This window comes from Myotis myotis, unplaced genomic scaffold (genome assembly GCF_014108235.1).
Source record: "Myotis myotis isolate mMyoMyo1 unplaced genomic scaffold, mMyoMyo1.p scaffold_m19_p_7, whole genome shotgun sequence".
NCBI lineage: Eukaryota > Metazoa > Chordata > Mammalia > Chiroptera > Vespertilionidae > Myotis > Myotis myotis.
The window spans coordinates 81782680-81801216 of NW_023416379.1; the positions used below are offsets into that span (position 1 = coordinate 81782680).

At 37.6% G+C, this 18537-nt stretch overlaps 1 protein-coding gene across 4 annotated transcripts; it reads left to right on the top strand.

The window, feature by feature from the left end:
• The first annotated feature begins 73 nt into the window (after positions 1 to 73).
• Positions 74 to 18537, top strand: CENPQ (centromere protein Q). Of its 4 annotated transcripts, XM_036316803.1 has the most exons (10): positions 77 to 182; positions 445 to 634; positions 3827 to 3970; positions 4730 to 4784; positions 6030 to 6150; positions 6651 to 6719; positions 9793 to 9922; positions 15829 to 15948; positions 16085 to 16162; positions 17698 to 18537. In XM_036316803.1, exons 3-10 carry the CDS (start codon positions 3869 to 3871, stop codon positions 17827 to 17829), a joined length of 807 nt encoding a protein of 268 aa, XP_036172696.1. In that variant the 5' UTR covers positions 77 to 182; positions 445 to 634; positions 3827 to 3868; the 3' UTR covers positions 17830 to 18537. The 4 variants fall into 4 exon arrangements, with proteins under 4 accessions (XP_036172698.1, XP_036172696.1, XP_036172697.1 ...); XM_036316805.1 differs by lacking the exon at positions 445 to 634 and having other exon boundaries at positions 74 to 182; XM_036316804.1 differs by lacking the exons at positions 77 to 182; positions 445 to 634 and adding an exon at positions 649 to 858.

Consider the following 18537-nt stretch of genomic DNA (forward strand, 5'->3'; position numbering starts at 1 on the left):
AGCCAATCACCTCGCGCACTCGGGGGCGCGCTCCGGCTGACGTCAGGGCGTGGCTAGCCGCCTACTTCTCGCTCGGGGCGTTTCCGGTCTCTACCAGGCCACTTCCGGGTTTCCCCGGTTTGACGGTTTGGGCGCGAATCGCGGCAAGCCCGCCTCGCTGAATGGTTCGAGGGGAGCGGTCGGTGAGTAGTGAAAGCCTTGCCTGGCCCGTGGGTGCGGTGCGAGAGGGAGTTTTGTGACCCACCCGTTCGTGGCAAACTCCGCGGTTTGCATTTGAGAAGCGTGAGGTGGCTTTTCCGAAGGGGGGCAGTGCGAGCCGGTCTGCCCTGCCGGGCCACGGGTTGAATTATTTGACTCGCGAGGAGGGAGTGGAGCCACGCTGGTTCGCCCCTCCTTTGCGCGAACCATCCTCACCCTCGTCCCCCTGCCGTCATCTCCCCGCAGCCCGTGGCGGGACCCGGCGCAGCCTCGGAGCTTAGTGTCTGGCCTTGAGGCTCCTGCGGTCGGCGGCCGCCGGCGTCACTGTCCAGAGGTCAACATTGGGCTTGTGTTTTGCCACTCGCGGTGCTCACGTCTTCTGCCCTCGCCGAGGTCGAGACTGAGATCCTTGGTTTCCGCGAGTGTCAGCAAGCTGGTAAGGAACCGGGCAGCCTCGGTCCTCCCTGTGTCCCACCCCGGAAAGCGTGCGTTCTTCCCGCACAATGAAGTCGGCCCCGGCCACCGTTCCCGTTCTGTCCAGGCCTCCCGGGCACGTGCAAGGGTCGCGGGACGCACCCGTCTCTTCACGCTGCCTGTCATCGGGTGCTCGCTCCTTTCTCTCCAAGACGTCATTCTCCTTCTGGCTCAGTATTTCAAAATGTAACTCAAATATTAATTGTTTTTATCTGAATACTGCATATTCTCTCGCACACACCGTCTTGAGATAGTCATTCACTCATTTGTCTTATAACATTTGTCACATTGTATATAACTGTCCATCATAATTGTGGGTTGTTGGTTTTTTTGTATCTGTACCCACTAAGCTGTTGTTTCCTGTGGATCTAAAATTTCTATTTTTTTTTTTTTGAGCTATATCCCAGATATTGTTCCAGGCAGTTGATGTATTCTGCACAAAATTTTAGCTTTACACAAGCCCTTGGTGTTGGTACTTTTTTTAAAAAATATATTTTATTGATTTTTTACAGAGAGGAAGGGAGAGAGATAGAGAGTCAGAAACATCGATGAGATAGAAACATCGATCAGCCGCCTCCTGCACATCTCCTACTGGGGATGTGCCCACAACCCAGGTACATGCCCTTGACCGGAATCGAACCTGGGACCTCTCAGTCCACAGACCGACGCTCTATCCACTGAGCCAAACCGGCTCCGGCTGGTGTTGGTACTTTTATTAACCCATCTTACCAGTGGGAACATGAGCAAGTTTCGGCCAGGGCTCTGCAGCTAGTTAAGTGGCAGAGCCAGGATGTGGAGCCTGGGCAATGTGTTCTCACTCTTGCAGTGGTTCCCAGACCGGCCGATTTCACTGCAGGGGCAGTTGATAAGGTCTGGAGATCATCCCGGCTGTCACAGCTGGGGAAGGTGCTACTTACTCTGTAGGTGGAAGCCAGGGATGCTGCTAAACATCCTACAGTGCAGAGGACAGCACCCACAACAGAGAATTAGCCCATTCCCACTGTTAGTGCAGTGTGTGCCAAGGTTGATACACTGGCATTGTGGCTTATTGCTTCAAGTAGGTTTCGGTGAAAATGGTGTTTCTCAAACTGATAAAGGACCAATTTTTGTTTTTTAATTTTTAATCAGTCACATCTGACACTTGTAAAATGCAATTAAAAATGAATTGCTGCCCTGACCAGTTTGGCTCAGTGGACAGAGCGTCGGCCTGCGGACTCAAGGGTCCCAGGTTCGATTCCGGTCAAGGGCATGTACCTTGGTTGCGGGCACATCCCCAGTGGGGGGCGTGCAGGAGGCAGCTGATCGATGTTTCTCTCTCATTGATGTTTCTAACTCTCTGTCCCTCTCCCCTCTCTCTGTAAAAAAATCAATAAAATATATTTTTTAAAAAAATAAAAATAAAAATGAATTGCTAGTCAAACTCAAAGGCTAACACGGGCCAAATAAACAAGGTTTAAGTTTATGTGGGCCGCAAAAAACAAAAGCTTCAATTTTCATAGAAATGTAGGTTGCTTTCGATAGAGACATGCTGAATACAAAGGGCTGAAATAAATGAGTAACCGTTAACATAAAATAATTTTAATAAAAATTAATATTTTTTCTTGAACATTAACTTACCAGACACTGACTAACTGCACAAATTAATAAGGGTAATGCAAATAAACCTATTTTTCTTGTTCTCCGAAAGCAAAATATTTCCTGTTCACACCAAACAAGTCAGTCCAACACTAATGACGTGGCAATTGACTGCTAAAATATTCGCTGCTAGTATTAGTGGAGAGAAATGGTGCACCCACGGGTAAGGCGTGTAAGGGAAATGAATGCAACACAATTATAGTCATCAGTCATTAGCAAACGTAGTTCGTTATTAATAATTATGTATAACAGGATATTGTAAAAATTAAGTTACAAAATGTTTATTAAAACGTTTCTTACATACCGTCGTTGTATTGGCTAGGCCACGTAAATATTCCTTGTGGGTTGCACGCAGGCCGCACATTTGACATGTTTGCTACAGACTCTGCATGGTGTCATATATCAATGTAGGTGCATAAATTGTAGCAAATGTACCACTCTGATGTGGGATGTTGATGGTGGGGAAGTGTAGTGGTGGGAGGAGGTATACGGGTATATTGGAACTCTGTCCTTTCTGCTCAATTTTGCTGTCAACTTAAAAATGCTCGAAAACAGTCTATTTTTTAGGGGGAAAAATAAATTACTAGAAAAATGAAATCTAAAAAGAAAAAAACAAAGCCAATTATTTTATGATCAGAGTCAATATAGACATAATTGTCAAATTGTTATAAAAGTTTCTAAATCAATACTCTCAATTTCTATACTTAAAAGCACTATAAGATTTTCTGTATGGATGTATGTGTATTATATATCTCCGTGTATACTGTACCTAATTTCTGCCTATCTACTCCTGATAACCTAATGCAAGAATAAATATCCTATTCCTCTGTTCCTTTTAGCAGAAATGAGTTTGTGATTAAAAATTATTAGATGGAGAAAGGGGGTTATTCTAACTGTTGTCATTGATGTTCTTAACTCCACTCCTGCGCCTGTTTTTTAATTTGTGGGAGGGACAGAGGAATCAGTATACTTCTGTGCTCTTGTTAAAATGCACATAATCCAGACAGTCACATAGCTTAAATCCTTGTGAGTGAATTTACCACATTAATCTGCACAAGTTAGATTCATGGTGTAATTCTAAAAATTACCTTCTTCCATTTTTGGCATAAGTTGAATGATAAATCCATTAAGTTTAAAACAAAAAGACCTGAGTGACACCTGTGAGATAATAGATATCAAAGTTATCTGTGACCAGAATAAGACAATTCAGCAGTTTATATTCCCATATTCTTGGATTTAAATATGGAGATAATGTTATTGTATGGAGGAGTATAAAGTTATAGATGCAAAAACATTTTAAAATGGTTTTTTAAAGCCATGCAAATGGAAGAAATTTCTAGGAATGAAATGAAATTGGATATTCTCACTCTAATAAGGACCAATGTTATTTGTTTTTAAATATATTTAAATGTTTAAAATATTTAAAAGGGCAATTTGGAGTATTTATAGAAACAGGTAGTCTTTTGAACAAAATATTATGCAAGTCTTAGGCATTTTTCTGTCCTTTTCATTTTTACAGATTTTTTCGGAGCACTGTTAGAATTGTTCTATTTAGATCAAGATGTCTAGCAAAGCAAATGCTTCCAAGAAAAGGTCTCAACAGTTAAAAAGAAATCCAAAAAGAAAAATTGATGATAAGGAAGTGGAGTTATCAGAGAAAGAGGTAATGAAAATAACCTAGTTTATCATCCAGAACTCATTAGAAATATCTTTTCTCTGTAAAAGAGTATATGAAAACTAAAAATTATAGTAATTCATATTATGTGGGAGCTGTTACAGCATGATTTGTAAAAGTTCTCAGACAAAAACTGTTTACTTCAATTCTGAAGATATTAATCAGAGAATTCTTGGGGGAGGAGTGGGTCATAGGGCATTGCTAAAGTATTTAAGTGGGAAGACTAGGAATAAAGGATACAAATTCTATGGCATTCATATGTTAAAAGATAAGAGAATATGACAGTTGGAGGAGATTTTTATTAAGATAGAGAAAAAATAGTTCGGTGGGAATTAGCTTTTTTTTACCATTACTTTACCATCTCTTTTAAAAGAATAAATAACTAAATAGTCACATTTTTTCTTCCGTTTTACCCTGTATTAGGCAGTGCCTCTATTTGTTTTGCAGATTAAGTATGTAACACTATTTCACTGGCAAAATGAGAAATTATTTCTTTAAAACATTGTTTGAGATCCTAGGACATTCTATTATACATTATCACCATTGTCCAGGAGTTGCTTTAGTTATATTTTTTGCCTGAGACAAGTACATGCCCTTTTTCTGCAAAAATGGCAATATATTTCTTTCTACCTAGCCAAAAGTTATATGAATACTCTTCCAAATAAGTGACAAATCTATTGCCAAAGCAAAAATTTTTTATCTGATGTTTAATTCTTTCTGTGTATGTGCACATGTTTTCCCCTCTAGGTTAAAAACACAGTGAAAAAAAATAAAAATCATCCAAAGCATCTGTCTTCTAAAGGTATTTCTATCCTGTATCTTGTTGAACTGGACTTTCTCAAGCTATGTTTATTCATGAAAAAATTATCAGTATCTTGTTTATGAGTTCTGCAAAAGCAAAGGATAGTAACAAACTGCAGCATTCTCATTTTTGCAAGAATAAGTAGCACTGGTTAGTCAGTTATTCTGGTCAACTGAAATTTTATTTACCATAGCTAGCAAAACACTGTGTAAGGTTATAAAATTGATAGGAACTAGAGAAAAAGTGTCCCACGGTTTGAATTATTACTCATCTGTGATACATAGAAGCACTTAGTGATTTCTCAAGACAAATATGCTTCTGTTCTGCCACCACTGCACAGATTAGTTTGGAGCCACTACCTGATTTTATTTGGAGTAAATTAGTTTAATTAAATATCACCTTTTCCTTGAAGAATTGCCTGCCTCTCCTCACCCAAGACCAGGTTGTGTCGTCTGTTTTTATACTTCCAGAGCGCACAGTACTTCTGCTTTTATAATGCTTGGCGTTCTTATAATTATTTCATCTCTCTTTTCTCCAAAGTAAATCTTCATGTGAGCCAATAGTATATCTCCTTTGTTTATCCCTTCTCAGTAGAAAAGTTAACAATCTACTAAACACTGTCTGTGGTTTGGTTAATCTCTTTTGTTCCAGTTGCCATCCAACATTTAGTAGAAAAAGTGCCCAAGTCTTAACGAACTCTTTAATTAAGATCATTTCTGAGAACCATACTTTTATGTTGAATTCTAATAATTGTAGCTTGGTTATTCATTTAAAATTGTCTTGGCTTTGTATCTGCAGTGTCAGTTAATATTATTTTAGTTAACATAACAATAGGTAGCAGATTCATACTTAACACCTGGCATGTGAGGGCTGTGCAATAAAGAGGAAATTAAACAGTTTATATAGCTTTATAATATTTGGTTCTCTTGATTCCATTACCTATTTTATTTTTTTAAATATATTTTATTGATTTTTCACAGAGAGGAAGGGAGAGAGATAGAGAGTCAGAAACATCGATGAGAGAGAAACATCGATCAGCTGCCTCCTGCACATCTCCCACTGGGGATGTGCCCGCAACCAAGATACATGCCCTTGACCGGAATCGAACCTGAGACCCTTGAGTCCGCAGGCTGACGCTCTATCCACTGAGCCAAACCGGTTTCAGCATTTTAGATAAATTTATACTCTAATCACTTTTTAAGTAAAATCATACAAACTTCTACTGACAGTCTCTTCTTTCACCAGGACAGACAGAGCAAACTAGTCTAAAACAGGTAAAGATAGCATCCAGCAGGAGGAAAACCTGGCAACCTCTTTCTGAGAGCAGCAGAAAGCATTTGCAAACTATGATGGAAACAGTCATCATGTGAGTATGAAATTTTTTCACTTAACTTTATTTCTACTTACGTTTTCTATAGATAGTATTCTTTTAAATGTTATTTTCTATTTTATGGTGATGGGATGTTTTTCTCTTTCAGAAGATATTTTTAATAGCATTAGCCTAAGCGGGGAAAGTTTTGATTATTTTCAGAAACTTAGAATTCCATCAGGGAAATAAAAATGAAGTCTCTGTGGCCTGATCCGTGCAATGTGGACATTTTAGGAAGAAGTTGAGTTCAAATTGACACTATCTGGAAGTTACCACGCTGAAGGCAATACAAAGAAAATAAGGGTTCTGCTCTCAAGGAGCTGAAATCCATCAGAAGAGTCAGGCATATAAATTAAACACAACAACGTAATGTGATAGAAAGAACTTTAATTATCCCTCCACTTAAAATGTATACAAAAGAAAAAGTGATTTATTCTGCCTGGCTAGGAAAGAGGCAAACTAATATTTACTCAATCCTTTTTCTTTTTCTTTTCTAGAGCAATTTTGAGTAACAAAAGTAGAGAAAATGAACAAATTCAATATCATCTCAACTGCCTGAAGAAAAGGTAATATACTAGTAGTTATGCAATAGGAAACGATTAAAACATATTTAGGAAAAGTTTAATCTGTCTTTGTTGCAGAACAGACATTTGTGGAATAGAAAAGTTTTTCATTTGGGATTTTTGTTGTTGTTTTAAAAAGAGGAACAATTTGGGAACATACATTCCATCCTAAATTGCTGCTATATGCAAGTCTGCATTCTTTAAGAGAATTTATTAGGAAGAGTCTGAAGGTGACAAAAATGCCTCCTCCTATAATTCACTTTTCTGTGTTGGGATTTGAACAGTATTTTGTCAACTTTAACTCCCTTCAACTGCATGTTGAACAATTTGAAGTTCACAGTTCACCACTCTTATTTATTCTATCACTGTTTTATGTAATTTTCCAGAATATTACTGCTCTTCCTCTTGAGGCAAGTCGCAAATGGAGGTTTCTTTTCATGTGTTCTTAAAAAGTCACACCACTGTGAGTGATTTTCAGTGATTACTTTTTTCTAGTATTTGCACAACGTTGTCTTTTCATAGAAGAATGTTCTGCATCTTAGTTACTGGTATACCCAGAAATGTCTGTAACCTAGTACTTGATTCTTCGGAAGACTGAACACAAATTCTGCTTACTTTAAGTGTAAAGTAGCAGAATAGAAAGGTTGGGATAGGGTAGTTGGTGGAGTTGGTGGAGAGAGGTTTGAAGAGATTAAAGAAAGACTTCTATAAGCAGGCCTGTAAATGGCTTATAGGAATAACAGCCTAATATTGAAGAAGTGCCCTAAAAAAGCTACTAAATAAGATAAAAAATATATAATGAAGATGTAGCTTACTCATGGTCTTTTTACTATAGGACAAATAATCATGGTTGGTTTATAAATGAGAATATGACAGTACATAATAGCCGTTCTTCACCGTTGTCACGCTGGGTAATCAGAAAAGATTAAATTGTTCAATATATAGGCTGTCTCTTCATCATGTAGCAGCCATGGAGATGTATATTTTAAAGACTGCCTGTTTTTTTGTTTGCTCTTGCAGCTCACTTTCTTTAATCCCCAAAATAATAATACTCAAGATACTTTCCCTTTTACTAATTTAGCAGTGTTTACAGTCTTACCAAATTTATTTTAATTGGATCTCTGAATACATTTTCCTATAGCAGCATTTCTCAGAGTATATTTGGAACACTTATTCTTAAAGATACTCTGTGAATAAAAGTGATATATCGTGAATAATGTTTTGGTCCATTAGCATATTAAAAATCCTGCAGTTAGTAAATGTATTTTATTTTGCTTAACCTAGCATCTCCCAAATTAGTATTTATCACAGGGACTCTTTATTTCATGTATTAGTCTCATCTCTGCTCTGTCTGCATTTTGGCTGTATTCTTTTAGACAGATTATCCCCACTAGGTTAGAATTGTAGACATAGACAGCTTCCTATGTATCTTATTAGCCTTGTGAAGAAAGAGGAGAAAGAAAACACTTATCCTCTTAGCTCCAGTCACAAAATTCTAGGAGATAGACCAAGGGTCCTCAAACTTTTTAAACAGGGGGCCAGTTCACTGTCCCTCAGACTGTTGGAGGGCCAGACTATAGTTTAAAAAAAAACTATGAACAAATTCCTATGCACATTGCACATATCTTATTTTGAAGTAAAAAAAAAAAAAAAGCGGGAACAAATACAATATTTGTATTTGCATGTGGCCCGCGGGCTGTAGTTTGAGGACCCCTGAGATAGACTGTGATTGGCCCAGCTTCAATGATACTCCTGTCTTTGGACTGATTTTGTGTCAAGACTTATGATTGATATAGACTGTATCATACACATACCCACATGATCAGACAAACAGGGTTGCTAGTCAGATAAAGTGGTTATACCCTTTAGTTTCTAGAGGAACATGCTTTGGAAAAGTTGTCATATAGAAACAATGTTGTAAATGGTGATTAAGTATTATTGATAAGTAGGATGTATTCATGTTATATTTTTAGTTTAATTAGTTTTAAAAGAATTCTGGAAATCTGACCACTATTTAGGACTAGTGGATGTCCCTTCCACAGAATTGACTTAATGAAGTTTTAGAAGAAACTGATTATAAACGGAAACTTTATTTTAGTTAAGAAGTCAAAAACTTACCCTCTTGGGAAGATTACACAGACAAGGTTTATGCTTAAACATGATGCCCTAATGATGGTTTTCTGGAAAACTGAAGTTTATCCTAAAAGTTTGATGAAAATTATGATTGGTGGGGGTTTTACTGCCTACTTTTTTCTTTATAAAAATTAATATTTTGAATAAGACCCCAGGAAGATAAGTCTTAGGTTCCACTGTTGTTCAGATTAAGTAGTAGAACGTTTTAGCGCCCCAAGTGCTCCTATTAGGTAAAAGCAACCAAATTCAGATTTTCCTACTATGGAAACAAGAATCAAATATTGGAAAGCTGTATTGCTCTCTGCTAGAAGTGAGGGTAGTAATGTCAGTTTTTATTGGTGCTCTACTCAACCAGTTTGGAGGACTTTTTAACTTTAATATTTAATACTATTCATGTTGCTGGTACTTTAAAGCAAAGCACTTTAATCTCAGTGTTTTATTTGTCTTAAAGTCTATGGGACTCAGTTTTCTTTAAAGTCATTTTATTAATCACATTCTCTAAAAACAACTGAGATTTAGAATCCAGGCTCATTGTTAAGATTTATAGAGCAGTGCTCCATCTCTTTCTCAATAATTCACAATAAATAATACACTTATGTGCTAGAATAGTCTAGAAAACATATTTAAAAATCGGGAAATTTTTATTTTAAAATGCATATAAGTAATTGTTAAATGTATAAAAGAGAAAATTTTCCTTTTATGAAGAAGCTTAAGTGGCCCCATGATTTGAAGTAAATCTTAATAAAATAAAATGTTAAATGGTGATTTGTCAGGGCTCTTTTGGGGAGACTTATTTCTAAGGTGAGTAAATTTTAATAAAGATGAAGCCCTTGGGAGCAAGACAGCAAATAAAAACGATAACAGTATTTCAAAACAAAAGAAAAGTAATATTAATGGTACTGAAAAAATAAACTAATAATTGTGTTTTTATTCTATCCCTAAGATTGCTACAAATGTTTGAAACCCTAAAAGTCCCTCCCCCAAAACTGAAAGATTTAACTAACATGTCAAGTCTACTGAAAATGGAAAAGGCCCGTCACAGAGCCAATGAAGAAGGCCTGGCGTCATTGCAGGTATGGGAATGAACAGGGCGTCCATACCTAGGGGGACGAGGAAGAGACCAAAAGGCTTTTTAAATTATTATGATAGTCTCCTGGCAATAAATACTAGATCTTGGACCAGGTTTGTTCATTAAATTCTTTTTTTTTTTTAACTCTAACCAAAAACTTCACCTACACTTGGGGCCTCTAAAGTTAAGTATTTCTAATATATTAGTGATTAAGTAACTGTCTTGTGTTTTTTTTACCAGACTTAATAACTGAACTATCTGAGTGATTTTTAAAACTATTTTTATTTATTTCAGAGAGGAAAGGAGAGCGAGAGAGAGAGAGAGATAGAAACATCAATGATGAGAGAGAATCATTGATCTCTGCCTCCTGCACAACCCTCACTGGGGATCAAGTCCACAACCCGTGCATGTGCACTGACGGGGAATCGAATTGTGACCACCTGGTTCATAAATCAACACTCAATCACTAAGCCACACTGGCCAGGCTATTTTAGTATTTTTTATTAGGAACTCATCACTAAATGCTGTAGAATTTGAAAACATTAATTTTTCCATCCTATACTTCATTGTCAGGAACACAGTTATCATCATCATCATTGTTATTATAACTAACATGTAATGACGGCTTTCTTTGTTCTAGGCACTTTTCTAAGCACTTATAGTTATATTCCTTAATCCTCACAAGGATTTAGAGAGGTCTATGCTCTATTATCCTCATGCTACAAATGTGAAAAAGACATACTGACATTTCTGGCTTAACCTTAGACAAACTGCTTAAAATTGTAGTGCAGACCTAGCCAGTCCAATGTCAGAGCATGATTGTTAATCATTATGCTGTAGAAGCTACTAAGAAATAACATTAGCTGTTATCATTAACTTCAGCCTTGTACTTAGTGGATACTTGAACAATTAAGAAAAGCACCTTGCCGAAATCGGTTTGGCTCAGTGGATAGAGCGTTGGCCTGCAGACTGAAAGGTCCCGGGTTCGATTCCGGTCAAGGGCATGTACCTGGGTTGCGGGCACATCCCCAGTAGGAGATGTGCAGGAGGCAGCTGATCGATGTTTCTCTTTCATCGATGTTTCTAACTCTCTATCTCTCTCCCTTCCTCCCTGTAAAAAATCAATAAAATAGATTTAAAAAGAAAAGAAAAAAAGAAAAGCACATTATTGGGAGATCACTTCATAAATTATATAGCTGTTTAATCACTATGCTGTACACATGAAACTAATATAAATAATATTGCATGTCAACTGTAATTTAAAAAGTTTTTAAAGAGTACAGGCAAATCAAATATAGATATAGATATAGAGAAAGAAGCAACTTTAAGTGACTTATTGGATAATTCTAAAAAGTAAAGCAGATTGGATCATATATCCCTTAGTCATTTTGACATTGTAGATGTGGTACTTAGGTCTTTGTTAGTAATTCAGTAAGTACAAGGTGGTAGTAGTTCGTGCAAAGAATGCCAAGGATTTCTAATATTTCAAAATTCACAAATAATTTATTCTATTTTATATAATTTAGATAATGTTGGAAGGATTAGTTTCTGAGCAACAAATCTACATATATTATAAATTAATAGGGTGGTGTTTTTAGTGATTACCTGGCTTTCTTCATAGGGTGAGATTACGTTTAATTTCCTCCCAATGTTACTGTTTTTCATGGATTATTTTCAGTACTGGCTCTAGTTCTAACAGTTGGATGACAATATTATGGGTTATTTTTTTTTTTATTTTCAGATTCATTGACGTATAGACAAATTCTAAGATTTAAAGTGTGCATTATGGTGATTTTATATAGGTATGCATTGTGTGTGAAAGGATTCCCATCTAGTTAATTATCACATCCATTTCTCATACATCCTTTAGGGAGAGGTATAGATAATATCATTTAAATTCTACTCTTTTAGCAAATTTAAATTATACAATACTAGAGGCCCAGTGCACGAATTCATGCACGAGTAGGGTCCCTTGGCCTGGCCAGGGATCGGGGCCCATCAGGGCCGTCTCATCCAGTCCTGATTGAGGCTTATGGGGGCTGGCCAGTGGGGAGGGACCGCAGGAGGTTGGTCAGCTAGGGAGGGACTGTGGAAGGGCTTCAGGGCATGTCTGGCCCTCTCGCCCAGTCCTGATCAGCGGGACACCAGCAGCAAGCTAACCTACTGGTTGGAGCATCTGCCCCCTGGTGGTCAGTGCACGTCATAGCGACTGGTTGAGCAGTTGACCAAACAGTTGGACACTTAGCATATTACGCTTTTATTATATAGGACTAGGGGCCCAGTGCATGAATTAGTGCACCTTGAAAGGAACTGTGGGCTGTGAGGCTGCGGTGGGCACACGGATGGGTCTCAGCCCATCCTCCACGCCACCGCCCGGCCCCTCTTGCCGCAGCCCCCGGTCCCCTGTCTGTCGGCAGCCCCGCTCCCGCCACCACTCCCACATGCTGACAGCGCCGGCCCTATTGGCACCCGCTGACGGCGCAGAGCAATTGGGGCCGGCGCCAGCAGCAAATGCGAGCAGTGGTTGTTGCACCGATCACCCCTCAGGAGCAGGGGGAGGTGGAGAAGCCCTCAAGGGCAATCGGAGCCGGCAGCAGTGTTTGACCATATTCTGCGCAGTGAGAAAACCTAAAGTCATTTTCAAGGTCCACCATTTCTTTCTTCTTTTCAGTTGGGTTAAGTTTTTAAGCTTTCTAAATCTCTGTTTTCTGGCAGTTAAATATTTCATCCTTTGGTCTCCCTGCATGATCTACAATAATAATCTGCTTTGTGTTGGTATGTACTGTTGTGTTGCTGACAGTTACCTGAAAGAGAAGTTGGAGTGCTTCATTGGGCTGGAAAAAGTTTAGCTAAATCAGAAAGCAGGTCTAATTAAGCAAGTTTATTCTATAAAAGGCTAAGTTGACTTGCACATGCATGATACATATAAAGCTCTTGCACCAATCGCACACGTGTGTTTCCATCTGTCATTGTCAATCGTGAATTTGGTTAACACTTCTATTATAGTGAAAGGGTGAACAGCGATATTAAAATATCTCTTCTAATTAATTTCCTTTCGATAAGCATGAATTCGTGCACCGGGCTACTAGTTTATTATAAAGGACTCAATTTAGGAACAGCCAAAAGGAAGAGATGCCTAAGGGCACAGTATATGGGAAGGGATGCGAGCTTCCATGCCTCTTCAGGCACATCAGCCTCCCAGTTACTTCATGTGATAACCAACCTGGAAGCTCTCTGAACCCCATTGTTGGGAGTTTTTATAAAAGCTCCATCACGTAAGCATATTGATTATTAATTAAGTCTCCAGCCCAGCTCCCCTTCACAGATCAGGGAGCAGGACTGGAAGTTCCAACCATGATCACATGATTGCTTGTTCTGGCAACCAGCCTTCATCCTCTGTGTGTGCATTATCATAAACTCTGGTAAGGTTGAAAGGACTTAAGAATAACAAAAGACGCTCCTCTCACCCTAGTCACTCAGAAAATTACAAAGGTTTTTGGTAGCTGTGCCAGGAACCAAGACAAAAATCAAATATAACTAACTATGCTCTTATCCCATCCTTCCCCACCCCCCATCACTTAGGAGTTACAAAGGTTTTAGAAACTCTGTGCCAGGAACCGAGGACGAAGACTGAATAAATGTATATTTCATCTATCACAGTGGTCTGTGGTTTGCTTGATAAGTCAGTTACTTGATAAGTCACTATTCACATTTTGGGCATAAGAGTTCTTCATTGGCATAAGAGAGTCTTTGAACTAGGAGTTTGTAGAATTTGTATTCATTCATTTTCTCTTGTGCATCACTTAGAAAGCTTTCTCCTGCTGCAGCCTAGAGTTACTGCTGGTGGTGACTTTCCAAAACCTGGAAAAAAAACCACGTAAGCATGGGGAGGATGTGCATTCTCCACACAGTGGTGGCCCTAGCAGGGAATTTTTTTTCCCCCTCGTTATAACAAAATGAGGTTGAACATTAGAGGAACTGCTATACCAAAAAGTGAAGTTACAGAATTCAGGAAAGAATTAGAAATAAAATGCTGGAGGCTAAGAACAGTAGTTAGCATAATAAATTCGAGAAGTTCTCAGAAGGCTGATGGACATCTTCAGCAGGGCTGAAGATCTGCATATTATTACCTGCTGCCAAACAGCTGAGGGCAATTCCCCTAACCTGATAATCCTTTACTGTTTACCAAACTTTACCTTTGATATGTATATCTGCTTTGCTAAAGGGCAAAATGTATTAATAAAAAGCCATGGGTCCGGAGATTCAGGGAGCTTAGTCACTAGAGCTAAATTTCCATCTGGCTTTCCCCCATGCTTTCCAAATTTATATTTCTTGTGTAGTCTCTATTCACTTATGCACAGCCCTTCTCCAGATTCCTGAACCCTAGCTACAGAAAGACTGCGGCAATAAAAGAAAAAGCCTTTTGGATTTGCCAACTAAGTTAGAGTACTAAAGCAAACAAATACAACTGATAATACTTACAATACATAGAAGGTGAAATAAGGAGAAAATGTTAAGAATCAAAAAGAATGATTATTTTTTAAAGGTATTGGGGGAAAAATTGGAAAATACAAAAGTTGCAAAATGGGTATGGTAGGAATACCCAAAGAAAATAACCAAAGTAATGGAACAAAATTAATTTTAAAAAATTTATAATGAAAAAATTTAGTCGTTATTATTATTATTATTTTTTTTTTTTTATTTTTTACAGAGAGGAAGGGAGAGGGATAGAGTTAGAAACATCGATGAGAGAGAAACATCGATCAGCTGTCTCTTGCACATCCCCTACTGGGGATGTGCCTGCAACCAAGATACATGCCCTTGACCGGAATCGAACCTGGGACGCTTGAGTCCGCAGGCCGACGCTCTATCCACTGAGCCAAACCAGTTAGGGCTAGTCATTATTATTAACTCTTCCATCAGTGCTGTTATTCATTTCCTTCAATATGAGTTGAATGGTGGGCCCCGAAAAGTACGTTTAAATCTCAACTCCTGGAATATGACCTTATTTAGAAAGCGAATCTTCCCCGGTGTAATTAAGTTAGGATCTCAAAGTGAAATCATCCTGGATTATCTTGGGTGGGCCCTAGATCCAGTGACAAGTATCCTTGAAGAGATGGAAATGTCCTTATAAGGGATAGGCATAAAGGAAAGGGCCTTGTACAAACATGCAGAAATTGGAGTGATGCAGCTACAAGGAATGCTGGCAGCCTCAGAAGCTGGAAGAGGCAAGAAAGGAATCTTCCCTAGAGCCTTCAGAGGGAGCCTGCCCACGGATCTTTGTAGTGGCATTCATGGTTCCCAAAACTTGGAAAAAAACAAGATGTCCTTCAGTAGGTGAATGGATAAATAAACGGTGGCACATGTAGACAATGGGATATTAAAATCAGTATTAAAAAGAAAGTAGCTATCAAGCCCACAAAGGCAAGGATGAAACTTAAATGTATATTATTAAGTGAAATAAGCCAATCTGAGAAGGCTGTGTACTATATGATTGCAACTATATGACATCTGGACTAGACAAAACTGTGGGGACAATAAAAGGATCAGTGATTGCCAGGGTGTGTGGTGAGGGTATAGATGAACAGGCCATCAGCCTTGGGCTCTGCTGGATTTACACAGGGCTTCCAGAATCCGATGCTAGCAGCTTCAGTAAGTTTTTGAGGAAATATTCTTGTACGTGAGGTATATCTTTTTGTTTCAGGAAATTAACTTCTTTATAATGCAATATTACAGTGGGCAATTAGTTCCTAGCAAGTCTGGTTTTTGAAAGAAAAACATAAATATATTTACCAGTTCCTTTTAGCAGTGTTGCAATATATAAGGGTTTTAAAAGATATGTATATATCTTTGGGGGTTTATTTAATAAAATATTTAATTTGAAACATTAACTTTCTCTTTTTGACTCAGGAAGAAATAGATAAAATAGTAGAGACCACAGAGGCAGTGACTGGGGATATCCAGAGCCTAAAGAACAAAATTCAAATTCTGACAGGTGAGGTGGAAGAAAAAGAGAAGAAAGTTAAAGAGGTAATTGTTTAATAATATATTGCCAAACTCGGTGTAATTTTTAATGCTTACATTTTACCAAGACAGCTTTTCTGTGTAATAAGTTCAGAGATATTAGTCTTTTTAAAGAACCTATAGCTTTCTTTTTCTACTTTAGATGTTTCAAATAGATAGCAGTGGTGTACTCTCCCTTCCAGAACTTTCTCAGAAGAGTCTCAAAGCACCCACACTTCAGGTAACAATTTACTATATTAACTGTATCACCAGTTATTAATGTGATATTTAAAAGCATTATATATCCTGTTTCTTTAAAAAACAACAACAAATGGAATTCATGGTATACATATACACACAATTATTTCTTATTTGACACTATAGTTTGAACATCTTTGTCAGTCTATGTAGATGTCTCTCATCCTTTTTAATAACTATATAATATTCCATTGTATGGATGTACCATAATAGAAGTTGTGAGGTACTGATGACAATAAGTAAGTTTTATCTGCCAGGATGTTATCCAGCATCTAGAAGCATTCAGGAATCTGGAGAAGGGGATGCGTGTGAATTAATAAAGAGACTAGAAATATAAATTTGGAAGGCATTTCTGGAAGCCAGAGGAGACCTAGCTTCAGTAACCAAGGTCTCTGCATCTCTGGACCCCTTGCTCTTTATTATCACAAATTGCCCTAAAGCAAAGCAGCTATACATATCAAAAGGTAAGGTTTGTTATACAGTAGGCATTGTCAGGTTGGGGGGAACTGCCCTCGACTGTCCCAGTAGCAGGCAATAACATGTAGATTTTCAGGTTTGGGGAAATGCCCTCAGCTGTCTGTCAGCAGGCAGACTTTTCAGGTTTGAGGAAATGCTTTTAGCTATTCCAGCAGCCGGTAATATGTAGATATTCAGCCCTGCTGAATAAGCCCCAAGTTCCATCAACCTTTTGATGAACCTTTTGCATTTATGACCTGCTGGAATTAGCTTCTAGCATTTATCATTACAGATAATGCTGAGTATACCCTTGTACATATACCCTTGTACATATATTTTTACACATCTGTGTGGTCATATAACTGTAGAATAGATTTAGGGAAGTAAATTGCTTTTGCTTATGCTTCTAACAATGACCTATAACTCTTCATAAATCATATTATGTCTTGTAGTAGGCTATACACTGCTAACTTGTCTTTCTTCAAAGGACCCTAGTAGATATTATACTGTAAATGTTCATAGTGGTAGAGAGTCTTTATATTTTCTCAAAAAGTATTTTGAACTTTTCCTATTTACAATTCACCTAGGTGTAAGGAGCAAAATGGGCAGAGGAAAAACAGAATAATATAGATTTGAGAGAAGAACAGAATGAGTTGATGGTTTTTGAAGTTGAGTGATGGGAACATGAGATTTATTATACATTCTCTAAATAATGTACATTTATATTTTTCATAATAAGATTAAAAAACAATTATATGCGTGAAGGTGGTCAAAAGGTACAAACTTCCAGTTGTAAAATAAGTAAGTCACGAGGATGTACTATACAGTATAGTAATTAGTCAATAATATTGTATTGTGGTTTTGAAAGTTGCTAAGAGTAAATCTTAGAAGTTCTCATCACATAAAAAATTGTAACTGAGTGGTGATGGATGTTGTTAACTAGATTCATTGCACAATATATACAAATATTGAAACATTATGTTATACACCTAAAACTAATATGTTATATGTCAGTTATATTTCAATAAACATTTTTACACTAATTACACATTGTACCCACAGGAAGAAATTTTGGCACAAATTCCAAACCAGAATGCTCTTCTGAAGGACTTTGATGTTCTCCATAATTCGTCTCAGACAAAGAACATGCTAACTTTCATCGAAGAAGCCTATAAGAGACTGGATGCCTCTTGAAGAATGTTTCTAAGTTATTCCACATTAATTTATAATGTTTATAAGTTGTAAAACTGTTAACCTGATGATATTTCAGAGGCTAAGGCTTCTTTAAGGTTTATTGTTTCCTAATATGGAGCTTAAAATGAGCCTCTGTAGATCTACCAGTAGCATCTAGTGTAGTCCTGAAAACTGGTTTTAGCAGTTGCCCCGTCCAGGAGCTCACATTTTTGTTCCAGTTATTTACCTGACACTGTAAAATAAGAACAGTCACAGTCCACTGATTTATAGGCTAGATAAAGCTCATTTATTGATTAGTGCAGAGGAAATTTGATACTGTGACTTAATATATGTAAAGTGTTTAAAGTACCTAGTTCATAAAAACATGTTTGCTTTCATTATTATTCTTTAGCTGATGACTTACATTTTCTGCCTGGTCATCTGGAACTTGAGAAATCTCCAAATGCCTTTACTTTTTTACATAACTCTCTAGACTTTGCGGTATAATTAAGATTCTCCATGTGTCTTTAACTTTGGAGGTAGCACGAGCATTTCTTTGGTTGGTTTAGTGTATAGATGTTGCATACTTATTTTCCCTTACCATCAAATCATACTTTCATTTCATAAAATTATTAAAATGAAACATAAACAGATTTATCCCCTTAAAACAAAAAACAAACAAAAGTGAATTTTCTTTCCTCATTGTGATTATAGTGTGTATATACATGT

Excerpts from the sequence above, each read along its gene's own strand:
- CENPQ (XM_036316805.1), top strand. The coding sequence starts at position 3,869 with ATGTCTAGCAAAGCAAATGCTTCCAAGAAAAGGTCTCAACAGTTAAAA. Across the intron at positions 6,151-6,650 it reads ATGATGGAAACAGTCATCAT|AGCAATTTTGAGTAACAAAA; the intron begins GTGAGTATGAAA and ends TTTCTTTTCTAG. Across the intron at positions 16,163-17,697 it reads TCAAAGCACCCACACTTCAG|GAAGAAATTTTGGCACAAAT; the intron begins GTAACAATTTAC and ends TTGTACCCACAG.